General features: G+C 42.2%; 1 protein-coding gene across 1 annotated transcript in view; it reads left to right on the plus strand.

The window, feature by feature from the left end:
- The window catches only part of WDR3 (WD repeat domain 3), a gene marked incomplete at its 5' end in the record, with an annotated part of 1,037,507 nt that overhangs the window by 153,525 nt on the left and 868,411 nt on the right, over positions 1-15,571 (plus strand). Inside the window, 1 exon segment of the mRNA XM_044071482.1 lies at positions 5,411-5,512. Coding sequence (XP_043927417.1) covers positions 5,411-5,512 — 102 coding nt within the window.

A 15,571-nucleotide genomic window follows, 5' to 3' on the forward strand; every position in this document is an offset into this window, starting at 1 on the left:
ATATACTTAGATTTCATGAATCATGTCTCAGTATGTGAAGATGCAAAGTAAGAGCTTGTGAAATTCTGTATTGGTATGGTGTAACTGAGCGAGTAGGGCAATATCTGAAATTGTGAAATCAGTAACTAACACAGAAAGCAGAATCAAAAGGACCAAGTTGCACCACCTTTACTTTGGCTATTGACTTGTTTCAACTCAAAAACTTGTATTTTTTGCTTTGTGTTAGTCAAAGTTTCCACAAACTGTTAAACTGAGAGGAAGTACAACAGACGAAACTGTTAATTACTGCCCTTACATCCTTTTTTGAGATCTGGGTACCAGAAGATGTAATCACCAGTAGTGTACTATAGTTTGTACTTATGAGTTGTGTATGTTGGAGAAACTAGGGGAATTCTGACATCTCACATCGTTTCAAATATCTCGTAACAGGGAGTAAGTTGGGCACATAGTAGAGAATGTAAAGAATACAATCAAAACGCTGACTGTTCCAGCTCCATTGATGGTTAATAATCTGTCTTGGAAAACTCCACTACATCAGTAGGGTATTGGCCACCTCGACTTCTGATGGGTAGATACCTAAAATCTAAGTGTCTGGTTTCATTCTCGCTGTACGTTCCAGGTAGCAAAAGATCTATGATTGAACTACAGCAGGAAAGGCATAGGAAAGGTAAACTGTTTTGATGGAACGGCAAAGATGTTATCCCTTTTAAAAGGAAAGGGAAAGAGTGAGTGTAACTGTGCCAGATTATGGATTTTAGGATAAGAATGTCACTGGAAGTGTATCACTCAAAGAAGTAGAGGGACTCATCTGAGCTGTATTGGGCTGAAGGTGAGGATAACAGAATCCGTATTAGAAACAGAAGGCACTTAAATAGATCAGCATTGATTCAGAGAGCTACAGAATGCTGGTGTGAGAAATAGTACAAAGAAATCACAAATGTCCTCTGTGTTGAATGCAACTCCTGCTGCTGCTTATGAAAGAATTTATGTTCAAAGTGATGATCTGACTTTTTCAGCAAAGTCCGAGTTAAATGATGTGACAACAAAGTCCTCCGGGACTGACATAATCTGTAGGAAAGTAAAGAGGACATTTCTGAACGTTTGCCTAGTTTAAAATCAGAAGCAGTAGCTTACCCAGTAACTTTATTATCAGGAAAAGACCATAACACCTGTGGTACTAATATTTGTAAATATTCATTATTATGGCAGACTGATCACAGAATGCCAGTCAAGATATTCAGATTGTACATAGCTGTATTTAATGTGAATATATGCACTGAATTTCATTTGCTTATTGTATTTCACGTGACACACACAGTTAATGCTAAGATGTTTGAACACTGAGTAAAACTGAGCAAGATGCACTTTGTATTTTTTTTTAATGATGAATGAAGTCAGATATGCAAGTGCCTTTTGTTAAGTGTGAGGACCTTAATTGTAGTCCTTAGATTTGTGGAATTACAAGTGCGAGTTCAAAGAATTATCATAAAGTCCTTGGTTGTGGTATTTGGGAATATTTCTCATTCTCTGAGGTGTAGGTATATCAGAGCTGCTACATAAAAATAGTGGGTATAAGGTATGCTGAGAAGCTAACAATAAATCAGATAATTTGAAACTAAAAAATAACAGTAATACAAAAAAGTGACAAATTCATTGCAGAAAGCTTTGTAAGGTATTGGTCTCTTCTTCCCCTTACAGGCAAATCAAGTGGTCATTTGACTTCCTGTAAAAGAAATGTATTGAGAGATGTATACATACATCCATGCTCATGTATATGGTTGGGTTTATCCATCCATCCATGCGTTTGAATCCTATGCAACTGTTAATGTGACCTCATGAACCTCTGCTGCCATCTATTAAGTTTACTAAGCAAGTAGGAAACAGAAGTAGATTGTCAGACCTTTCTTCCATGTCTCTGTCACACACCCACACCTAAGGACTGTTTAGATTCACCAATCCACCTACTCCTTGTCTTTGAGATTGTGTAGGGAAATCAAAGTACCTGAAAAATCCTCTTGAAGTTCAGTAGGTCATAAGCTTGATGATCAAGTTTGTGATGATGTACCATCTTTAGAGTAGAAAGTAGTAGTACCATGGGAACTTAGACAAGTGACATTTGAGGAGTAGCTGACAGTTTCTTTTTTGTAGTGTAGAATGAGTTGAATCTTTTTTTTTTTTTTTTGCAGAGATGTTTTTGAAGCAGGCTGTGCATTGCTAAAGTATGAAGCCCTAATTGCCGCACCAGTGACCTGGGTTCCATTAATATGTCTTAGTGCTAAAAGAGCCAGTTAGGAGGATGGGAGTAAATGCTTGGCCACAGCCAGCCTATGCATCCTGGGAGATGGGTGCAGCTTAGTCCTGCTGCAGTAATATAATTTGCAGGAATGTGGCTAGTAGAGCAGTATATCATAGGATAGAAGAGGTTAGCTGTGTGGTCTGCCAAGCTGCGCTTTGAAATATAGCAAATCTGGTTCAATATGCTGATGACTCCACCTTAATCTGCTCTGCCCCTACCGTCCAAAAACTTCAAATCAAGACCCAAGAAGCCTTTACATCAAAACCTGGCTTACAAACTCCCATCTAATACTAAATCCTAAAAAGACCCAACTTATGCTGTTTTATCCTTCCAAAGCAGCATCACCTACTCCCCCATTCTCTCTTTCTGCATCGGATAATACCCCTATCTTCCCCCATCACACAGACCAAATTACTACGGGTCATTATTGACAATAATATGAAATTTGATAAACACATAGCTCATACAATAACCAAAATCAACAAAAAACTAGGTACTCTTTACAGATGTAAAAACTTTCTAACCAGCAACAGGAAAGTTACCTTGGCTCATACCAGCCTTCTCTCTACCTTTATTGTATGCTTCTCCTGTCCTAATTAATCTAAACAAGAGCGATTTAAACAAGCTATCAGTATGCTACAACAAAATAGCAAAATTTGCCACAAACTCCTTCTACCATACCCACCACTGTCAGGCCCTAAAACAGCTTTACTGGCTGGAACTCACTAACACCTTAGCTCTAAACCAACTTCTTCTAGCTCACCAAATACTGTACCAACCTGACAAAACTCCAGCCTTACAAGACCTGATCATCTTCTACTCCAACAACCGAGAACCTAAATCCACTAACAATACTAATTGCAATCTCCAAAAGCCGTTACAGTTCTGGTGACTCCCTGTATTCTAGCAACATTGCCAAGACTTGGAACTCCCTACCACTACAAATCAGGTTACAACCTAACAAAGCCATCTTCAAAAAAACAGCTTATTTCCCACCTAAACAACAACTGGACATGCAACTGCCTGGCACCTGGCTGACATATTCTAACTCCTTTCCCCTACCCACTATCCAACCTTCTCTTTAAAACTCCCACAGATGCACTATATATTATCACACATTACTTGTAACTGCCTAGCACCTGGCTGACATATTCTAACTCCTTTCCCCTACCCACTATCCAACCTCTTTAAAACTCCCACAGATGCACTATATATTATCATACGTTACTTGTAACTGCCTAGCACCTGGTTGATAATATTCTAACTCCTTTCCCCTACCCACTATCCAACCTCCTCTTTAAAACTCCCACAGATGCACTATATATTATCACACGCTACTTACCAACTCACTGCCACATCTATACCCACTAACTCTCCCATAGACTATTGAAAAGCTTTCCCTTAAAATGTCAATGCTCCTCATATGAACTTGGCTATATTCTCCTTTTTTAGTTTTCCTTTCTCGTCTTATCTTCAGTACATCTTCAAGATTATCTCTACTAAACATACTGTATGAACAACCGTCATATGTTACTACCTGCTATACTTTTAATTTTGTCTAAATCTATATGCTTATGTAAATATGTTATTATCTGCTATATTTTTATAAGTGAATGTGTAAACCACAATGCTCATGTAAATGTCTTGTGGGATAGTATGTTAGCAATTGTTCTGGAACTTTTCTCCCCAGGCCTCCGCTGAAAATGGACAGCTCTGATCAGTCGGACCTCCCCGGTAAACAAATGTAAAATAAAAGAGTGTGTGACTGATGTACTTGTTATATCAGTTAACCTTAATTGTAAGCTTTGTCTTAGTTATGTTCTTGTTACCTGCCATTAGGATGGAGAAAATTTTGTAGCAAAACCACTAACTCTGCCTTATGGTGGCCTAATCCCCAGTCCTTATCTCTCTGCAATCCCCATTATAATGAGGATAATGGTGTATTGACAGGTGGACCAAATCTGAAGGACCTGATTGTTATGTAGAGTATTAGGAAGAAAACCTGTTCAAACATGTTTTAGCTGTCTCAGAACTTGTCTTCTTTTTTCGTTTTTAATCTTGTTGCATGTTTAGTTTGGAAGCCAGCAGCATGTAACCATCTTCCATATCTGGGACTGCGCTCCATGACATGCATATATTGCTTGCTCTTTAAACCAGGGTCATCCTCAGAGAAGTAGAAATCCATGACTGGAGAATGCTGTGGACCAGGAAGAGAATTCCAGCTATTTTTCTGGACTCCTTAAATTCCCTGCAACTAAAAGAAAACCTAGTTGTTCTTGATGTGGCAACTTCTTGACTAAAAAATGGAGTTTCTATGCAGTAGACTTACAGCCCTCCCACTCTTGGCAACCAGATATAGTGCAATGCCACCTACCATCACCCTCTGGCTTTAGTGCAGGTACTGTTTGGTTTGCTTTATGCTTTTGAGTCTCCTGTGCAAATGAAGTCTACATTAATATTATTCTCACAGAAGACTCCACTGATGCAAGACTTACCCCTCCCCAGGGTGTCTTCAACTGGTCACTCCATCTTTCCCTGGATGTGCCCTCTAGTGCCGTGGCTGCTTCTCAAGCTCAGGATTTCTGGCCTGCAGTCAGAGGTGCATCTCCCTCCACCACTGAGATGACAGCTCTGATTTTTCTTTAAACATATTTGAGTTGCTAGTTTGACTATCTTTGCTGGGATGAGATTTCATTTCACCATATTTGATGCAGTGTTATTTTTCTTATGAGGAAGTCATAAATCTCATTAAATTTGATTTTCTCCCTTTTGATTTTGTTTGCATTTTGATTAACACAAAAGCAGTCCTTAAATTTTAGTGGTAAATCTTTATTTTCTACCTTAGTTGGCCAAAGTGCACACATCTGTATCTGCATGTATAGGGTGTAGAGCATGGAGTATTGAAAAATATTTGCAGGTTATAGGCACAACAGTTGTATAGTATTTTGTGAATCCTTTAGACCTTGATACTGAACAGGTATAGCAGTTTACAACCTTAAATAAAATTATAGTAAAGTGTGTACTACTCTTTACATCTTTCTGTATTTTAATAATTTTTGTTTCAATTGTGTATTTTTTAGTCGTAAATTCTTTTCCTTTTTTTTTCATGGTCAGAGAATCCTGTGCTGCAAGAAAATGGGTTCCATTATGAGAGATGGAAGGGACAGAGTAGTTTCCTTGGTATCTGATCGAAGCAACCAGATTGTTGGATGCCATGTAAGTAATGCAGTCTTTCATATTAAATGTAGTAACTCCTTGCTGCTACACAGACCCTGGTTTTGTGCCAGATATGTGGAAAGAAGTAATTGCGATATGTGTGTCCAAAGCGAACATGCACATCTGTGAACATCTACTTGACTAATGAGCCTTAGTATTAGTAGTTAGGAAGTGGTTTGATTGAATCATTATCCAGTTGCTACCCAGCACTGTCAGACAAGGGCTGGATATTAACAAACATGAATGCATGGAAAGCCTAGGCAAACTTGTTTGACTAATCTAATCAGCTTCTGTTGAAATTTACCAGATACATTGGCTCAGGGACTGCCAGTATAGTTTACCTGGATTTGACTAGGGCCTTCAGTTCAGTACTCTATTCATATGTAGTAGAAATTATGTGCACTAACCAGGCTGATTAACAGACTAAGCAGTAATATCTTCTAAGACTTTTTTGTAATATTTTAGTCATAAAGTTCATTCTCTGTCAGCTGTTTTCTAGCAGAAATACAATATCCCTTTATGTTAGCATCCTTCTGCAGCTGTCATGCTCAGTCAGCCACCTCTGTGTTATGTATGGTAACTTTTGTACACCTCTGGCAAATGGATCCTGCATCCTTCTGGTTTTAGTAATTGTGCTGCACTGTTTTCGGTTGTGGCCTGTTTAGAGTATTCCATTTCTGGCACATAATTAGTAAGTTTAACAAAGCCCTTAATTTGTCTTTAAGCATTACATATATGTCTAACATATCTTCTGTATTACCTTGTAACTCTGGCACTTTTAGTTTGGCCCCTTCTTTTTTATGTATTGTGTCTCCCTGTGTCTTCAGTTGCTCTGCATGTAGCCTGGCACTGCTTAAACCTTCTAGCTACCTTTTCTCGTTTACAAAAGTTCTGTACAGCTTCCTTATACCAATCCCATACTTTTATTATATGACTTTCCTCTTGTGTGAAAAGCTTATCATTAATGTTTAAAAACTATTGTACTCTGCTTTAAAATTGTTGGAAAAAAATGCAGGTTAACACTACTTTCTGTCATATCTTTCCTTGTAGACATACCCTGTCATGAGCAATGAACATCAGTCTTGTAAAATATGTGCAGTGTAGAAAAAGCTATCCATGATGTTCATCATGTTTCACTGTTGCAGTCATTACACTTGGGTTATCCTGCTGGCAGGCGACCCGCAGTCGGCCCGAGTTCCAAAGTCTTGGTCCGGCATTGGTTGCTGTCGCCTCTTCCCTGATGTCAGTGCGCCAGGGGTATAAGTTGCAACCGATGCCATTTTTTTTTCAGTCTTTCTTGCCACGTGGTGCCCGAAGCAAAAGCAGTTCGCAAGTGCCGGTCGGCCGACTCCTGAGATTTTCAATGCATTACCAATTCTGTGCACTGCCCTTTGGCTTATCTACTGCGCCCAGGGTCTTCACAAAATGCCTGGCACCAGTAATTGCATTTTGCAGACAAAAAGGAATTCAAATATATCCCTACTTGGACAACTGCCTTATTCAAGCAGAGAGCAAGGACATTCTTCTAAAGCATCTGGTGTTTGTAAAAAGATTGCTAATTTGCCTAGGGTATACAGTAAACGAAAAGAAATCAAAACTAGTGCCCTCTCAAGAGATAATATTCCTGGGTGCAAGCCTAAATACAACTGCCCAGATGGCTTATCTCACGCCAGACAAACAAAGGCAACTGACTCATTACTTTCAAATGATGGCAACAGAAACCCAGCAAGAAAAATTCTGCAGGCCCTGGGCTTCATGGCATCCTGCATTCTACTAATTCCATATGCAAAACTGCATATGAGGAAACTACAATGGTATCTAAAAAAGTGTTTGGACTCAGCATTGTCACAGCCTGGAGACAATCATTACTTTAATTCCCTGCCTACAACAGGAGTTTCGATGGTGGTCCCAGGCCTGTCACCACAACAAGGGACAGCCTTTCACCTTACCCACAGCCAGGCAGACAATAACAACGGATGCATTGGATTATGCCTGGGGGGCACATATGGCAGGAAAATGTATTCAGGGCATGTGGCCCAAGGAACAAATGCATCTTCACATCAATCAAAAAGAGATGCTAGCTGTACAGAATGCCCTGACAGCTTTCAAGGACCTAATACATCCAGGACAACTATTAATAAAGACAGACAATACCACAGTTATGTGGTACATAAACAAGCAAGGGGGCACACATTCCTACCCCCTATGCAGACAAGCCATGACTTTGTGGAACACAGCACTGACCTATCAAGTACATCTGCAGGCACAATTCCTGCCAGGAACAAAAAATACACTGGCAGACGAACTAAGCAGAAATCTCATGGATCCTCACGAATGGAAGCTAAATCCACAAGTGTTCAGCATGATAACGAGGAAATGGGGACGCCCAGACATAGATCTTTTTGCCTCCCCTCACAATTGCCAAATACAGAAATTTTGCACAAGGACTTCGCAAAGTCATACTGGAGCTAGCATTAGCCTGGGTGCAACCTAGCCAACCCTTACCCATAGTGTATAGTTCCTCCTCTCTAGTAGTGACACATGTGGGACCCCCATTATTTAGTAAACACATGTAATGTGTAGTGAGTGACTGACACTGAGACTCACCCAGGGAGCATGCATCTCCCATCCAGAGATTTTTTTGAGATGTGCAGTGCCAATGCTGTCTCTCACATGAACTGGGATTTTGTTCCAGAGTATGGGTAACCTCTGTGTTATGAATCTATCCCTCCAGCATGTCCTATTCATATTTGTGCAGTCTTATCACTCTCAAGCATGGAAAGTGGATGCTCTATCATTCAGCTGGAAAGGCCTGACAGTCTATGCCTTCCCTCCGATGCCTCTTCTTACCAAGGTCCTACTAAAAGTCAGACAAGAAAGGCCAAAAATGATCCTGATTGCCCCAGACTGGCCACGCCAGCACTGGTACCCAATCCTAAAGAGTTTGTCTCAAGGCCCAGCTTGGCTTCTACCTCAAATTCCTCATCTTCTGACACAACAAAACAATCAGATTCTGCACAGTCAACTCAGAACCTTAAACCTGGCAGATAATGTAGCCACTCAGACTGCACCTCTCTCTCTCTAAAGCTGTTATGGATGCCATTTTAGAAGCCAGGAGGCCCAGCACAAGGAAATCTTATGCAGAAAAATGGAAGAGATTCTGCGCTTGGAACCAGGCACAGGGGCTCGCACCACTTGTCCCTAATATACCTCAGATTTTACAATACCTAACTGAGATGCTGGACAAAGGCTGATCTTTCTCATCTATTAAAATCTATGCCTCTGCCATTTCAACTCATTACAATACGGAACCTCCTATTTTTTCACATCCTCTACTACGACAGTACCTCAGAGGGGCAAAAAATATAAGACCCCCAAGGAGAGCACCAGTACCTACTTGGGACCTCAATTTTGTTTTAGAAAAACTCACACTGCCTCCTTTTGAACCAGCCAGCACAGCTGATCTAAAATTCTTGTCATGGAAAATGCCCCTAGCAATAACTTCAGCAAGAAGAGTCTCAGAGTTACAGGCATTAATGGCTGTGGAACCTTTCCTCATTTTTCATCAGGACAGGGTTTCTCTTAGGACAAACCCAACATTCATGCCAAAAGTGGTCTCCAATGTGACCTTAAACCAAACCATTCATTTACCTACGTTTTACCCAAATCCCCAGAATAAAGGGGAGAGAATTCTGCACGCTTTGGATATACACAGACAGCTTCTATTCTACTTGGACAAAACAAAAGCTTTCAGAAAAACTGAGCAACTGTTTGTAGCATATGCTGCAGGATCACAAGGAAAGCCTATTACAAAGCAGACAATCTCTAAATGGATAGGACACTGCATCCGCTTCTGCTGTACACAACATGGCAAATCAGTGCCTAAGGGCATTAGGCCTCATTCTACCAGAACAGCAGCCACTTCAGCAGCTTTCCTCAGAGGAGTGCCAACCAAAGACATTTTAGAAGCTGCAACCTGGAGCTCAGTGCACACTTTCACCAAGCACTACCACTTACCTACCTCTCTACTCTAAATCCAGGGCAGGCTTTGCCACTACAGTTCTGCAGGGCTTGGTAGCCTCTCCAAATCCAATTTAGACCCAGCCACCCAACCTCAACTTTGGGATTCTACCCAGGTGTAATGACTGCAACAGTGAAACACAATGAGCATAGTACAGTTGTGTACCTACCGTAAATGCAGATGTTCGAGTGTATTCACTGTTGCAGTCCAGGTTACCCACCCACCATCCCCCTTTTTTCATTGCTGGGACTTTTCTGTACTTCTCATCTCTATACTACTTATGTGGTGTATTTGCTTGTAGATGAAGGAAATGTTTATAGTAATATATGCATGTTTTTTGGCATAATTCTATCTTTCCAGCCTTCCTATCTCGGGTCACCTGACATCTGGGGCAAGAAAAACTGAAGAAAATGGTGTTGTTTGCAACTTTTATACCCCTGGCGCACTGACGTCAGAGAAAGGTGACAGCAACCGACGCCGGACCAAGACTTTGGAACTCGAGCCGACTGCGGGTCGCCTGCCAGCAGGATAACCCAAGTGTAATGAATGCAACAGTGAATACACTCAAACATCTACATTTATGGTAGGTACACAACTGTACTTTCCTTGCTAACAATAATTTTGTGCATTTTTTAATATGATTTCTACCTCTACGAGAACCTGATTAAATATATCTAGGAAGCCTTCATGCATGTTCATCGTTCCTATACTCGCTCTAACACAGATACCCTTGAGCTCTAGGATCAGTGTGTTTGGACCTTGCCAGTGGAAAAAAAAACTGTTTTCCAGTCTTTTGTCCAGAAAACTATCCCATCTTGTGCTGTAACCCAACCCCCTATCTTAATGTTTTTGCTACAGTTGATCAATTCCTGTTGAGATTATATCTTTACAGTCTTGCATAACACTGCCTCTGGCTTCCCTGTTACTGATACAAATCTTCCTTCATTATCTTTTTGTATTTTTAGTAACTGTAGCATGTTTCCACCAGAAACTTGGAGGTGAATTTGTATAGACAATTTCAATCTTGCAGCATTACAATTGCAGTATTTTAAATATCTTTATTGAGGTGTCGCATTCTAATTTGCATCGGGAGCTTGTGTACTCTTCTAGAAAAAGAAACAAATAGTAAAAGTAGTTTTGATTTTTAGCGTTGTGCAGTATGTTTCCTTTTTAAAAATTTTCATTCATTCCAAAGTAAACTGCTCAGTTCCTGCATTTCCTTAGGACTCGTTTCTCCTTCCATCATTGCTCTTGTATTGTATTGATGTCCTTCCATTTCACTGTTGCAGTATTCATAACATTAGTATTCATAACATTAGGATCCCCTGCCTAGGGCAGCCTGACATCTGGCCAGTATACTAAAGCCTTAGGTTGCTTTAAGGTATGCTGTACATCACACATATGCTCCCTGCATAGTGTAGGGCATAAAGGTGACGTCTGGACATACTATCCTCAGAACTTCTTTGCTGCCAGTCCAAACACCATCTCTTGATCATTTGTTTGAACACCTACATTCCATTGCTGGTTTCACTGAGCCGTTGCAGATAAGTGCCCCATTGTGGCTCCTTTTTACTTGTCTTTTGTTGCTTGTGGGGTTCATGTTATCCAAGAAGGGTAAATGCCAGTGTGGGAGACGGATTCCCCATAAAGACCACCATGAACAGTGTCTGCTTTGCCTTTGTGCCTCGCATGACCATATACTCACTGTTTCATCTGTCAGGCTTTTGTACCTAAAACGGTGTGTAGTAGAGTTTCTCTTTAGTGCTGTATCTTGAGAATCAGCAACTTAAACTTCTCGCGAAAGATACAGTGGAGGAACCTTCCCACTCCGAGGGACAGCTGTTCGTGAAGAAGGGCAAGAAGCTTAGGCCAGAATCTTCCTCAGTTCAGCATCTGCTAGACATTTCTCCTGATGTGAATGAATACCTGGAGGTTCGCCCAGCTTTGTTGTTGGATTCCTCTTCTGCATCCGGTTTGGAGGCAGGCAGAGATCCAGCTTTAAGCAAGTCCGAGGAGGCTTTGCAGATGTCCATTTCTGACATTCAGGGGGAACAGTGGTTGATCATTTCTGAGGGGGCTAGGGGTGTTCCTCAAATTTTAGTCAGATAAGAAGTCCCTACTACAACTATTGAATACTGTCCTCGGTCGGAGCCTGCCAAGTTTTATAAGGCAGCCATCCCATTAAAGAAAAAAACAGAAAACTAAACATGTTTCTCCTGTCCCTAAGGATCCACGGAGAGAGTGGCAGGCCTTCACTGAGGTTTGTTTAGTGTTTTCATGGCATTAAAACCTCTTCTGAGTGTTTTGGTTCCAGCTCCTCCTTGGTTCTCTACTTCCCTTAAAAGACCCAGAGAACAGGATTCCTCTGAGGAGGAATTGGATTCTGATGAGGAATCATTTGTTTACTCTTCTGAAATTCCTTCTCCTTTGGACTGTGGGTCAGAGGAAGAGGAATCTACCAATCCTGATACTCCCTTTGAACAGATTTCTTTTGGGGACACAATCTCCGGGATGATGGAGTTCTTTAAATGGGATTGTACTCGGTACCTCTTTGAGTCTCAGATACCTATGAGTGGCTGCAGATGGAATGTCCCAAACCTTCTGCTCATACTCTTGTTTTAAGTGCTTTGTTGGATGTGTTTTCTAATGCCTCTAAAGCTCCAAATTCTCCGCTCCCTGCTCCTAAAAAATACTTGTAGGTTTTTTAGGGTGTCTGAGGACTATAAATGTTTGTACAGGTGTCCTGCTGCTGTGACCCCTCAGTGGTGTTTGTAGCCTTTGACAAGCCCAAGTTTTACTGCCCTCTGGTAAGACAGCAGAACCATGGAAAGGCTAGGCAAGATGGTTTACACCTTGGCTACCGTGGCTTTTAGGGCTGCTAATTATCAGACCTATATGTCCAGATGCATGTTGGCTCTCCTATCCCAGGCTTGTCAGGTTATTTCTGATCTTCCAGACTCTGAGAGTAGAACTTTCCCTGTTAGGGAATTCCTCCCAGGTGAATTGTCATTTCATCAAGTGTAGTTATGATGCAGCAGATGCTTCTTCTAGGGCTGCTGCTTTTGGGTCAGTGATGAGGAGGTATACTTAGCTTCAGCTTCAGCCTTTGCTTGATGATATCAAGGCTACATTCATGGGTGACCCACTTGATAATAAACAGTTGTTTAGTGAAGCTGCTGTTGATTTATTTAAATTCCTTCAGAATATGGGAAAGGCTTTACAGAACCTTAAACATGTGTTTGTTTTTCCTGTTCCTAAATTCCAGAGAAACTACCCCAATAAGCAAGCCTTTGTTCGCAGGAAATCTTGCCCTCCTCCTGAGGGCAAAAAAGGTGGCAGGCAGGCTCCTCCTGCTAAGGCTGCTCAGACTTCAGGGCCTCAGAAGTCTTCCTTTCCAAATAAACCAGGTGCTGCCTGAATGTCCTATTCTTACCAGCCACTTTCTTCTTTCTCTTTTCGTCTTTCTCTCTCTTTTCCTGTTTGGCTAAAGATTACTCGGGATCCCTGGGTTTTGTCCGTTATTCACCAGGGGTATTTCATGGTGTGAAAATCCCTTCCCCCTTTTATGGGTATTCCTCAGCCCCCTCAAGAACAACTCTCCTTTTTCCACAGTGGTGCTTTGGGACCTTTTGATTCAGGGTACTATTCAGGAAGTGCCTGTGTCCCAAATGGGGAGGGGGGTTTACTCCAGGATGTTTCTAGTTCTCAGAAAGGAGGGTACTTGGAGACCAATTCTATACCTGTTTCATCTAAACACTTTTCTAAGGGTGCCCACTTTTCGAATGCAGTCCCTTCAGATTTTGGTCCCTCTTGCTTCCTCAGGCTTATATGGTGTCTTTGGATCTCAAGGATGCTCATCTTCATATTCCGTTGCATCCCCTTTTCAGGATGTTTTTGCTTTTTTCTGTTGCTTTCTGGCATTTTCAGTTCTCTGCTTTGCCCTTTCTACTGCCCCAAGATCTTCATATTCCGATGCATCACCTTTTCAGGATGTTTTTGCTTTTTTCTGTTGCTTTCTGGCATTTTCAGTTCTCTGCTTTGCCCTTTCTACTGCCCCAAGGGTATTCACCAAACACATTTTGCAGGCTTTAGGGGATCCAGGTATTTCCCTACTTGGACAATCTGCTGTTTCAGGCATCCTCTCTTGAGATCCTGTTGCAAAATTTCCATTTTGTCATCTCTCTTCTTCATAGCCTGGGATTTGGAATAAACTTCAGAAAGTCTTCTCTTGACTCCTTCTCAGGACCATGTTTTCCTAGGTTGCAGGATTCAGCCAGTGCCTTTGCTGACATCCCTGCTTCCTCCCAAGACCCTTGACACTCATCTCCTTCTTTTAAACCCTTCTTCCTCTGGATTCCATCACAGCCAGGGAGATGTTCATCGTGCATACAGCTGCAGTAATCAAATATGGGTTCTCTGCCGTCAGGCGGTCTCTCGGTCGGCCGAATTCCAAAGTCTTGGTCCGGCGTCGGTTGTTGTCGCCTTCTTCCCTGACGTCAGTGCGACAGGGGTATATAAATCACAGCTGACGCCATATTCTTCAGTCTTTTTTGCCGTGCGGTGCCCGAAGCAGAAGCAGTTCGCAAGTGCCGGTTGGCCAGCTCCTGAATTTACAACAAAATCTGAAACCGAAGTCTTCATTAAAGCTAAGTACCCCGTTGGGGAAACTTTTCTTACCTCAGACCGATGTCAGACAAAGTTAACAATTGTATTTCTTGTGGGAAGCAAATACCGCATAAGGATTTCCATTCCTTCTGCATACCTTGTTTAGGCCCAGACCACGACTTCTCGGGCTGTCGCTTTTGCGCTACCTTCAATAAACGCACTATTAAGCGTCGGGCGGAGTTCGCCCAACATTATTTTGGTAAAGCCTTTGATTATAAAATGTCATTGGATACTCAGACTACCGTTTTGTCCAAAAAACGAAAGGACAAGGACCGACACGCGAGGTCCGCGGTCTCCACTGACACCACGCCAAAACCGGCTACACGTGGTCCGGTTCTCAGCGAGACGCCTATGCAGTCCCTGACTACCGACGACACTTCTTGGCGGTGTCTTCTGTACCCGAGACCGCTGGTACCTCGGCCCTTACTCAGACTACAACCACCGAATCCACAGTGACTGTTGAGCCTCCTAATGTGGACAGGTCCACTTCCACCCAAGGTGTATTTAGGCCCGTTTCTTCCTTTTCCATTAAGGCCTTCACGAAGTCCAAATCAGCCATGCATCCCAAGAGGCCTGTTGCACAGGGCCCATCCCCAGGCTCCATGCCTAAAAAGCAGATGCTTAAAATGGCTGAGGATTTAATTTCCTATATCAGGGGTTCCCAACCCCCTCCAGGCAAGAGACCCAGAGTGGAGGAAGACTCTCCCTCTTCTGAACAGGGCTCCATTTTCTCAGAACATTCGGATGTGGAGGAACACTCGTATTCCCCTTATGAAGATTCTGATGCAGAACAGTCCATTCCTTCTGTATCTCCCCCTGAGGATTTTTCTTTTGGGGAGACCTTGCACACCTTGAGGGATCACTTCCATTGGGAAGGCCAAGACTTTTCTGATTCCAAGAAAAGGCTTAGGGAATTTCTTTTGTTACCTCAACACAGGTCTCTGGCTATACCTCCTGTCCTGGACATTCTTGATGATGTTTACTCGGAGGCTTGTCTTAATCCAGATTCCATGCCTCCTGCTCCAGTCAAACCTGATAGGTACTACAGAGTCCCTAACTCTCACCAATTTCTTTTCAAAAGCCATAATGCTGACCCTGAAACCATTTCTCAAGGCCCCAAGGGAATGAAGGCCTCTACTGCCAAGAATCCACTGCCTTCCGAGAGAGAATCTAGATCCTTAGAAAGGTGGGGGAAAAGGGTATACACCTCGGCCACCCTAGCCATGAGGGCCTTAAATTGTCAGTTCCATATGCTTAAATACCAACAGATGTTCTTCGTCTCACATTGCTGCAGTCATGACCTGTGGGTAGTCCGCTGTCCTCGGTCGGCCCGAATACCAAAGGGCTAGGCTGGTGTCGGTCATCGTCGCTTA

The sequence above is a fragment of the Protopterus annectens genome, chromosome 5.part0 (assembly GCF_019279795.1).
Source record: "Protopterus annectens isolate FY-2018-M chromosome 5.part0, PAN1.0, whole genome shotgun sequence".
Lineage (NCBI taxonomy): Eukaryota > Metazoa > Chordata > Ceratodontiformes > Protopteridae > Protopterus > Protopterus annectens.